Genomic DNA, 11,841 nt, shown 5'->3' on the forward strand with positions numbered 1-11,841 from the left:
AGGGAATGAAAGTGCAGTTCCCAGATCCTAGGAAATCCCCAGGCCACGGCTGCTGCAGAGATGATAATTCAGTTTCACTGGACTCGTTTTGGATCACTTCAATTCAGGTGAGCATCTACTGAGCAATTCTTTTTGCCAAGACTGAATAGGTGTGACCCCTGCTCTCAAGGAGTTTCTGATTCAGTGAGGGAGAGGAAGCTGGACATTTAGAACAGAAGGCACAGGTTCACCAAACCCTGGAGGCCAGATGTTTTTAGAACCCCGAACTTCCTATTTTTTGGAACGGTCATGTGGTGCATGTACATACATTAAATAACATCTCTGGTGGGACTTAAGGCAAAACCCAATACTCAAATAAGTTCATGCTTATATTCAGATATTCACATATTATAAATTGCTTCACATCTATCTTTGTAGATCAGATTTTGCCACCAAATGACTGATGAAAACCATCCAGTTTCAGAGCTTTTTGGATTCGGGTGTTGGAAATAAGGGATTGTGATATTCTATAAGAATTTAATTTTAGGAGACCTAACATAATAAACCAGCTTGTAACAGAAGCTAGCCAGGAATTCAGAGAGAAAGGAAGCTGACCATCTCTTAGGTAGCTCAAGCACAGAGGTGACTCAGAGCCACAGTGTGATGTGAATAGAGCAATGGAGAGATGTCTTCTTGCCTAGGGGCAAGATATGAGCTGGGCACTCGAAGATCAGTAGGAGTACGCCAGGCAGAAGGGCAAGAACAGGCCTAGACCATGGCAGTCTGGAGATGCTAATGGCCTCCTTCTCAGAAAAGTGTTTTTAAATGAATAAAATAAAAGGATGACCAGAGAAGACAGTAATATGGAAATGCAGTTAAAATACTTTTATAGCGATATATTAAATTATATGCTTCTTTATTAATATATTAAATGGCCAAGCCTACTATCAGTTCTTACTACTAGTGTAGTTTTGAAGTAATTATGAATATAAATTATATTTCAAGATATCTACAGCACTATAATGTTATATGAAAATATTGTGATGTCTGTCAGTGACAAAGTCACAGGTACTATTAATACACAGTGGTTTGCCTATGTCTAAAATTGAAGGGAATGCTAAATTTCAGTTAGGAGTTAGAGAAAATAATGTTATTTTCCCCCAGATGTTCACAGACCACCAACTTTTACCCCCAGGTCTCAGGCAGCAGATTAAGAACCCCAGGTCTAGTCAGAAAGAAATATTTGGCAATAGACTCAGGTAGGAAAAGATGGAATGTGTTCTAGGTGAACTGGTGTGAAGTGGGAGGAGGAGTTGGAAGAAAGCATTGGAAGGGTAGGATCTGGAAGAGGTCAGATCCATTTGGATTTTACTTGCTCATCAGAAGAATTTTTTTTTTAATTTATTTATTTAAATTAGTTTCAAGTATAGAATTTTTTTATAATGGCATTTTATTTTTTTATAATCATGTGTTATAAAAGGAATACATGTTTATGATAGAAAGTAAAGAAAATTATGGGAGAAAATCACTGTTCTGCTGGCCAAGGTAACCTCTATTAATATTCCAGTTAATCACTATTAACCAGTGAAGGCTGCATGGTACAATGGTTAAGGAACTACTAACCCTAGATTCAGAGTTTGAGTGTTTAAATCCTGACTCAGCCCTTTAACTTTTCTGTCTTATTTTTTCACAAAATGAAGATGACAGTAACAGTACCTATCTCATCAGGTTGTTTTGAGAATTAAATAAGTCAGTTCATATAAAGTTCTAAGAATGGGGTATAGTTAGCACTCAACTAATGTGGGCTTTTATAACATCTTCCAATCATTTCTCAGTGCATAACTATTTTCCATATTCGCTTAGCTGTAGCCTTCATATAGATATATGTTTAATTTTATATCCTGCTTCTTTCTCTTAATTTTATTAAATAAATATTTTAATACTTTTTAAAAATTTGTACAAAATTTTTATTACACAAAAGTTGTCACATAATTAGATATTTCTTTCCTTTGTACACCATTACGCTTACTCTCCACAGAAAGGCTGTTTCTCAACTTCTCATCAGATGATGACAAGCACTAAAGTCCTGATTTTAACAAAAAAGTGGTAAAAATGCCTCAGTGTTTAAGTTGAAAGCAGTACATTGGTACATGGCTCTTACACTTAGTTATCAGGAATGTCTTTTTATTCAAAGATGCAAAATAAAGTATCTGTAGGCATGGACAATGACAATAGTAAACCATTATATATTGTCAGCTGAAACCAGTAACTAATTGTTATAATGATCTCCTTAAACATCATCCAGTCTTTTCTTCAGTTTTTTTTTTTCAACTGACTTCTCTGAGGTTATAGGTGAGGAGCATTGCCATTAGAGCTTCCTCTGACAGTTCTCATTAATAATGATAAAGCATGATTCTAGGAATTAGAACATGCCACCTCCCATTCTACCCATTCCAGGGTCTTTCTCTTATTAGGATTTTTTTGTGACTACAACTTCTCCTTTAGCCAACAGATACGCCACTCCAGCAGCATCCAGTAAAATAATTCTTACAACCTTAGTTGGATCAATGATTCCTTTTTCCACTATATACACAAAATCTCCAAACATAGCATCAAAACCATCTTCTGAGGAATTTTGTGTATTGCTCAACTATCAACAGTCCCTCAACACCTGCATTCTTAGCAATGGTCATTGCAAGAATTTTGAGTGTTTTCTTAATAATTTTTATACCAATTTTTGACCTTCATTAGCTGGCATTAATTAGTCCAAGCTGGGATACACCAAAGCAGGGCACAACCTCCTCCCAGATGATGCCTCGTTCAGTAGCAGCTCGTGTAGCTTTGAGGGTATCTCTTACCCTGTCCTTCTTTTCATTCACTTCAATATCACTTCTCTCACAAACTTTTATCACAGTTACTCCATCTGAGAGTTTTGCCAGATGTTCATTTAGTTTTTCCTTTTTATATTCACGAGTTGTATTTTCTAACTGCTCAGTGGGTTTCTCGAATACGTTTTTTGCTTTGAGCCTTGTCACCTTTTCTTTTCAAGAGCATGGCATCATCAAGAGCATTGGTCACAATGACCTCTCCAGCTTTTCCTAAGTCTGAGGCTGAGTACATTCAAGATTTAGAGTCAGTCTTTCTTTTCCAAACACTTCACCAGCAGTAGCAATAGCCATGTCTTTAAGCTGATTCTTTCTACTGTCATCAAAACCTGGAACTTTAACTGCTACAACTGGAAGACCAACTTTTAGCTTATTCAAAATGAGAGCTTCTCCATTAACATCTTTAGCAAGGATGACCAAGGGCTTATGATGGGCAGTAGCAATTTCAAGAGCAGGTACACTGAACTGGACACTAGCAATTTTCTTTTCACTCAGTAGAAAATAGACTTCTTGGAATTCACATTTCTAACCTTCAGTTGTATTAATAAAGTATAGAGAAATATAATCTTGATCAAACTTCATGCTTTCAATAATTTCTAATTTAACATTTAGTGTTTTTCTATTCTTTACTGTGATGACACCCTTGCTTCCAATCTTCTTCATTGCATCAGAAATAATGTTGCCAATTTCTTTGTCTCCATTTGCAGAAATCTTAGCAAAGTGAGCAATTTCTTAAGGGGTTGTCACAAGTTTATACTGCTTCTTAAGTTCAGCAAGTATAGCATCAACAGTGAACATCACACATCTCTTGATTTCTACTGGATCAGCACCTTTGCTAATCTTCTCAAAGCCTTCTCAAAGCATGCCAGTACAGTAGCAGTTGTGGTGCTACTGTACTGGCATGCTTTGGCCCCATAGTTAATGGCTGCAGCATTGGCTAAAAGGTCTGAACCTTGAAACATTAAGGCTCAGGCATCTACACCAACTTTTACATCTTTGGCATAAGCCCAAGTGAGATGAGGAGCCAGTGCCCTGGACACTGGCCAAGTCTGGTGAAGGACTTCATGTAATCGAAGCATTTCTGCAGAGCAGCAGCAGGGCAGGTGAGAAGTAAGGCAGGACATCAGAAGCAAGTGAGAGACAGAATGCAGGGCACATATGGCAATCCTATTATAAACTGTTTTTAAGCATTTTAAATGCCTTAATAATACTCTCTCTATATATGACCCACACTTTTGATAACTATCCCCTTATGACTAGACATTTAGTTTATTTCCAATTTACATGGAAGGTGTTGAGCAGACTTCATTGTGGTTCAGCAACTATCAATTGAGCATATAACTCTGAGCCAGGCCCTGCCTTGGGTATGGAGGATGCAGAGATAAATATGACAAGCTTTCTGCCTTGCCAGAGCACACAGGTCTATGTTTTAAGATTATAATGTGCCTCATAGTTTGGAGAACAGATTGGAAATGAAGAATCCTTGAGACAGAGACCCTTAAGGAGGTAGGTAGTAAAAGGGACTGACCTGGAACAGTGACAGTGGGAGTGGGAAGGAGAGGACGGCAGGGCAAAAAAGTCAAAACCTGGCCCCTCATTGGTATAGCAAATGAATAAATTCAGTGAGGGAAGGTGAGGAAGAGTCGAGGGTGACTGGTTTTGAATTTGAGGAGCTAAGAGGAGTGAAGTACAGTGGTTAAGAACTTGGCCTTTGGTGCCAAATAGATCTCCAAGTTCAAGCCTAGCTCCACCATATTATCTATATAATATTGAACAAGTTACTGAAATTTTATGAGCCTCAGTTTCCCAATCTGTAAAATGAGGATAATAATGAATCTTCTTCCTAGAAGTATGAAGATCAAGTCAGATTATGTATGAAAAGTATATAGTAAATATGATATAGTGGGCACAGTAATAAGAGCTGCATAGCATGTCAGTACCATTCTAAGCATTTTATATGAACTAACTCACTTTAATTCTTGCAACAACACCATGAGAGAGGCGCTGTTAGTATTCTGTTTCTAGAGTTAAGGAAGCATACTGGTCCAGAGAGGCTCAGTAACTTGCTCAGTGTCTCACAGCCAGTAAGTGACAAAGCCAAGACTCAAACCCAGACAGTCTTGCCTCAAAGTCCATGCTCTAAATGACTGTGCTTTCTGTCTCTCTGCTGTGGACATATTGAGTGAGTGAGACCAGAGGGAAGTCTTTGTGGTGACATCTGGCAGGTGTCAGATTGGAACTTGATTTTGCAACTCAGGACATAAGTCAGAGTATAGGATCACCTGTCCAGAGATAGGAGTGGAGGCCACAGGCAAGAGTGAGATTGCCCAGGGAGAGTAGACATAGATAAAATCTAAATTTAGCAGGTAAGAAAAGGAAGAGGAGCCAGTAAAGAAAGTGAAAAAGAGTGATCAGAGAAGTGGATGAGAATTAGGATCAGAAGGTATAGTGAAATTATCAAAAACAATGCAGTCAGCATCATCAAATACTGAAAAAAGAGAGGTCATTGGTGACCTTGGGAAAGCAAATTCGCTAGAACGAGATGGGGTGGGAACCACAACTATAAGAAATCAAGAAGAGATGGGAGAAGTGGCTGCAAGGAGTAGAACAGACAAAGTAGGTGGCTGTGAGATTGCAGAATAAACACTGGATAGAGTCAACAGACTTGAACTCCAGTGCTGGCTCTGAACTTTACTAGGCATATGACTTTAGGAGAGTCACTGAACATCTCTAGGATTCTATTTCCTAATTGGTAAGATCAGGAACTAAGACCCACCCTCTTTGGCTGCTCTAGGAATTTGATAGCTGATGAACTTAGAGCATCTAGCAAGCATAAGAGTTAAGTTGGCTGAGATGACATGAGATAACTTACATGGAAATATCTTGAACGTTGAAGAAGATTCTTCATATGTAAAGCCTGGTCATTCCACTGGGGATGGTTCTGTCAATTAGTACTGATGGGTCCCCCTCAGGCACCATTGTCTCCAGCCCCTTGGTTAGCTGAGATCTGCGATGTTGCAGAATCCCTACCTGAGCTGTAGGCTGAGAGAAGACCCTGCAGATCTGTCCTTCACATAGTGAAATGTGATGCTGGGAATTGAACCCTGGTGCTACACCCTACCACCTGTGCCCCATTGGGGCCATCGTTTGGCTGTGTGGCCTATGGTTAGGACTCTAGTCTAGGAGAAAGAGCATCCAGGTTGCAGTTGTGGCTTTGCAGCTGACTCAACAAGGACCTGCTCCCTTAACCTCAGTTTACTGGCTTGAAAAATGGCTCTGCCTGACTCTGATGTGAGTTGGAAGAAAATATGTGCAGAATCAAGCTCTGAATTTTGCAGAGAAGGATGTCTTGTAGTGTGACAGGAAACCTCAGTGTGTATTCTGAGGGGTGGTTCCCTTGTTCTGATATTACAGTGTGTGTTCTGAGAATTATCTCATGTTCTCTGTTTATTTTCTCCTTTATCTCCTGTCTTTCCTTTCTCAGTCTATACCATTTTAAATTCTTAGGTTCTCTCCTCCTCTTCTGATTTACATGTCCCATCCATCTACTCATTCACTCAGTGAATATGAACTAGGAATCTACTAGTGCTAAAAAACATTGTGATGGACACTGAGGAAATTAAAAGTAGGAATTTGAAGACAATATGGCTCAGTACCTGTCCTTACAGGGTTTGAAATCTAATGAGAGGAGAAAGACACCTAACAGCAAAATGAAATAGACACATTTACAAGTATCTTAATACAGAGGGACAGACAAGCCTTGGGAGCCCTAGGGAGGGAATCCAGGAAGGTAATAAGAGAAGGCAGCACTTGAGGTACTCCTTGACAGGTGAATGAGTGTCTACAGTAGAGATGGGAAGGGCATCTACCCCTTGGGGAGGCATAAGGTCATGCAGCCTATTGGTTGGTCAAGAAAGCACCTGACACACTCAGGGAAGTAAGTGTGCCAGGCTCAGGACAAGGTGAATGGAGGGTGGCCTTGAGATGTGAGACCCCTTTCTGCCTCTCTCTATCTCTGCCTTTCATTTTCTCTTTCTTCTTCTGCTATCCTGCTCCCTTTAACTTTAGCTATGTCTGCTTTCTTCTCTCACTTCTCTTCATCTCTCTGCTTGTCTGTTTCTCTTCCTCCCCAGACCCTCTTTATATTTTGGGGGACTAACAGATTGCACATTGGGTAGCCTTTCTTAGAGCTGGGCCCTCAACCCCTGTAGCAGCCATGCCTGAGCTCTCAACACTGCAGGATGGAATCTTCATGTCTCCTCCATTTGCCTGTGTCCTTCGGGGACAGCCCAGACAACTTATACACTCCATTGGTTGTGGCCATATGTTATCATAAACTGGATCATTTACTCGTTTAATACCATTCATAAATTCCAATAAAACTGTCCTGGAACCCAGTAGTCCAGAGGAGGGGAGCCACTGGGTTTCGAAGTGTGGGAGAGGGTGGAAAGTGAGTAGCAGTGGGTGTAGTTGGAGGACTCAGAGGCTGAAGCCCAAGCAGGGCAGTTATCCCACACCCCACCTGATGAGTGCCTTGTTTCTTTTCCTGCTCTCCATGCTCTGCCCCTGCTGCTGGCTGCAGTGTGTCAGATCCTCCCCAAGGGAGTAGTCGCTGTCCTGGGACCATCCTCCAGCCCGGCCTCCAGCTCCATTATCAGCAATATCTGTGGGGAGAAGGAGGTGAGTTCTGGGCCAGGTTGGGGGACTATCTGCAGACTGGAAGCCTTTGCCTAAAGGTGTCATGGATTCTTAAGGGCTGGAAGAGCCCATTAAATCCTGGTTGATGTCACTAATAACGAGAACATCAACACAGATCAAAGAAGTGGTCCTTTCCTGGACATGTACTTTTTCCAGATTGTTTGGATAGAGGGGACTCAGAAAAGAGATTTCACAACAGGATTTTCAAGCTGAGCTCCTTTGAGTCATAGGATCCTGTGGGAGTGGTGGGGAGCAGCTTGGTGATGATGGGCAGAGTGAAAGACTGGGGTCAGTGGTGGTCTAAGGAAGGCCAAGAGGGCAGAAGTCTAAGCTCCACGTGACCAGCTCCATGATTATATGTTTAGATATTGGGATTCTGAGGAAGGCCTTTTGGAGGAAGGCATTGTTAAACTTGATTGGTAAAATAAAGTTTGAAAAACCTCTGCTTTATAAGTTCTCTAGAAAAGAGATTTTTTTCTTTTTCTTTTTTTTTTTTACTTTTTCCCTCATTCACCAAATCCAGTATTTACTTCTCCAAATGGTAAATTCTTTCTTGGGTGCCACCTCTAGCTGGAATCTCTCTGGTTTCAAAGTGTTGAATCCATTTCCTCTAGTTGTAGTTCCATGGGAGATAAAGATGGTCAGGTTGAGTTTCTGACTAATAGCTTGCTCTCTATTTCATCAACTTTGTCTCTTGTTTTCCCCTACAGAAAACAAATTAGAAAGTTCAGAGATTCTGTCTCTTGCCAGAATCTTAGTGTTTCCTGAATTCATTCACTCCTTCCCCTTCAAGTATATCCCCTGGCGATAGCAGCAAAGTGACCCCTTATCCTCTCTCTGCCTTCAAGGGCCTTCTAGCCAGGTCCTTTAGGAAGATATGTAGCTTAGTAGTGAGGGTCATGAGGCCAGGAGCTGGAGAGAGCAAGGAAGAGAGACATGGGATGGAAAGATCAATTTTACACCTGTCCTAGGGTCCTGGAGACTCATCCTTCCAGAAGCTTTAGCCTTGGGAGGGTCTTGTTCTTAGAAATAGGAGAGGACACCCACTGCAGGACAGACACGTCATTAGCCAGCTACCCTTGTAGAGGCAGCCAAGTAGCAGATAGGCTTCTGCCTACTCTAGGCCCTCTGAAACCTACTCTCTTTGATGCCATGACTTCTTTTATGATCAGAGGGTTGGGTGAATCCCTGCAGCTTTGGGCAGAACGTTTATTTTCCCTATTTCATGAGCCCGCTCTCAGAATTGTTACCCATACATTAAAGTGTCGTATGGTTCTAGCTGCAGTCCCATGGTTGGTCTTGCTCTCTCAGTGCCAGGAACTGCCCTGTAGGCTAAGCCCTTGAACCTTCTCGCCATAGGCCACGTCCATGCAGACAAATCCCCATCCCCTATCCTCTCAGATTAGGCCAAAAAAAAAGAGCTTCTCTCTCACTGTAGTCCCCTCCAGCATCTCACAGGCCTCGGCCCCAGGAAGTTCTATCTCATCTTTTATTTAAATCTTTCTTGCCATGCTCCAAGTAACAGATCACATCTGTGGCTGGTTGGTATTGCAGCAATTGCTGTGATCTTTACTAAGTGAGGGTGCCAAGACTTCAGCTCCCTATTTTCTCCTTTGTGCTCTTGGCTTTCTTTTCTCCTTTCTCCCTCCTCCCCATCGTATTTTCCTCACTGTGCTTTACAGACATTCCTCCAACCCCCACTCCAGAATGGCACCTCTTGAGGTTTGGTGGATATTTTATCTCATTTAATACATCCCTGACTCCTGTTTGGCATTTCAGGCCTGAGATGAAGACTGATTTGCAACCATCTTCTTCATCCTACCCACCCCAATTGATCCCTGAGGTGTTAACCAGCCAGACAGGTTGCGCTGCCCAGGGAATGGCCAGATGGTTACCCCTTCTTCATCTAGTCATGTTTCTTGCAGAACAACCTTTTACTGTCTGTTCAGGTTCCATATTTCTTTTAATATTTTATGAGGCTGAACTAACTTCCTTACACTGATTCCCCTCAGCTCCAGGGAAAAGAAATGGAGTTCTCACCAAGGAGTTCATTCCTGTAAGTGGTGCTAATATCTTCATAGCCCTTGTGGATGGCCGCTTTCTGCCTTGCTGCCCTCCCCTCCATTCTGCTCACCTCTCCTTCTTCAACATACCTCCAAAATGACTTCCTAGGATGCATTTGCAATTGCAAATCAATAATGGATCGATCTTGCTCCTAGGGAGAAAATCACAGGATTGGCCTGGACCATCCCTGCCTGGCCCATCAGAGCAGCTGGCTGCTTCCCCAGTAGCCTTCAGAATGGCAGGCTATACTGGATATTTCCCACCAATTTCCCCTCCTGGGGTGGCCCCTCAGCCCTTACCCCCTGCACATACACCTCTAAGAGTTTTTTCAGGAGCTCCTACATTTTGGGAGAAAGGGGGAAGAGAAGATGAAAAGGCATTGCCTGAACAGTTACTAAATGTTAGGTACCCTTCACACACAGGATCTCATTTTATCCTCCCAAAGCTCCAAGAAGCACCTATTTGTTATCTCTATTTTAATGAAGCTTAGATAGGTCCAGCAGTTTGCCCCAAATCACACAGCAGAACTTGGATGCAAACCCAAGTCTAAAAACCATTTGTTCTTCACTTTCCTGAGTCTTTTCCCCAATCCATCTCTAGGATCCATGGATTCAAGGATTTCTCTAAAGATACATTCTAAAGGAGTTAGCTGCTAGTGGAACCCTGTAGGTTGAATGTCTGCACAGGGAGGGCCTTGGTCAAATGTGTAAGTGATGCTCAAATGTGTAAGCCAGCCAGCCTGGCCATCCTGCCCCTGCCCAGCCTTCTTCTCCATCATGCCCCTTGTGATCTTTTTATCCTTTCAAGTTGTATTTGTTTCTTGTTTTAGATAGATCATATGGAATGCAAAGTACAAGCTGGGAAGAAAGATTCTTTATGACATGCCCCAGGTCAACTTCACTCTTTAGAGTCTTGTCTCATAACTTACTAGACTCTCCTCAAGTCTACGCTTTGCAGTCTTTATTGGAGGTATCAGTTGCCCCTCTTTCTGGTCAAAGGGCTAACCCTGGTTGAATTCAGAAATCTCCCTAGTTTCTGCTAAATCTTTACCCTCCCCTCATTCGATCTCAGAGGAGCTCCCCAGTCTCTGGCAAATAACTTCTCTCAAAAGCTTAAAACAATGAGATAGTAGACTCCTACAGAGACCATGTCAGTATTTCCCAGACTCTGGGCCAGTTTAGGCAAAGAAAATTTCTACCGTCATTTTTGAATAACCTATTCTAGAAGCCAACCAACTTACCATCAGAAAGTTTTTCCTTCAGTCTACCCTCAAACTTACTTGCTTTAACATCAGTCTAAACGTAGGCATGCTGTAATTTGGCACTGGTCTTAAGGGAGAATGAGGTCGGTTTCAGCCCCAACTCCAAGGCACAAAACAGCCTTCAGCTCTCTTGGCTCTGGGTACCAGGGATGAAGGAGACAGAATAAAATCAAGGTTGATGTCAGCTCATTACATTCTAACTTTCTTATTACCTATCCAGTAGTCTAAGCTGCCGATAAAGCAACCATCACAGCCTGTTAATATCAATTCTCAGGAGAAGAGAGGCAGAAGGCAGGGGCAGTACCCTTCTGGAAAGGTCAATAATAGACACATAGGGAAGCTGACACTGTCCTAATGAAGCCTAATCAGTTATTTATTTACCTGGCTCCATTCGGAGGCTGTCTAGGTGTTTTTTTCAGCCTGCGATGCTTCCTTCTCATATGTGTGTTTAAGGAGGAACCCATCACAGGCTTTCACCTAGGAAGTTTGCTGGGAGCTCATTTATTCACCTATTGGCTAGGCTGGACTGATGGCTTTCTCTCTTAGTACCAAGGCAGTATTTTTCTCTTTCTGCTATCTCTGCTCTGATTTATTAACTACAAATAAAGTATTTTAAGGATTATGACTTCATTGAAATGGGCAGTTCCTCTGACAATAAAGACCTATTCTTTTACCTTCTCAGGGCCACAGACCCCAGTTTCAAGGTCCGCAGTACATTTACACAGTCTGAAGGGTTTCCCATCCTGGGTCTTCTTATCTTAAGCATTGTCAGGGGTGTCATCTTGTCTTCTCCTATGGAGTAGGTACCCTGAGTCCTGTAAGCTCCATCTCCCACCAGAGGGGGCCAAAAGTCTTACATAAAAGAATTCACGCTCCACAGGCTTGCCTCATGCATTGCTTTCTTTCTTTTCCTTCCTTCCTTCCTTCCTTCCTTCCTTCCTTCCTTCCTTCCTT

General features: G+C 42.1%; 1 protein-coding gene and 1 pseudogene across 1 annotated transcript in view; one reads left to right on the forward strand and one right to left on the reverse strand.

Moving 5' to 3' along the window:
• Positions 1-11,841, forward strand: part of GRIK4 (glutamate ionotropic receptor kainate type subunit 4) — a 307,264-nt gene that overhangs the window by 141,572 nt on the left and 153,851 nt on the right. Inside the window, exon 4 of the mRNA XM_006925242.1 lies at positions 7,447-7,544. Within this exon, the coding sequence (XP_006925304.1) occupies positions 7,447-7,544 (98 nt within the window). The remainder of the gene's footprint in view (positions 1-7,446; positions 7,545-11,841) is intronic.
• Positions 2,402-3,943, reverse strand: LOC107196637 (annotated as a pseudogene).

Source organism: Pteropus alecto, unplaced genomic scaffold (genome assembly GCF_000325575.1).
Source record: "Pteropus alecto unplaced genomic scaffold, ASM32557v1 scaffold479, whole genome shotgun sequence".
Classification (NCBI taxonomy): domain Eukaryota; kingdom Metazoa; phylum Chordata; class Mammalia; order Chiroptera; family Pteropodidae; genus Pteropus; species Pteropus alecto.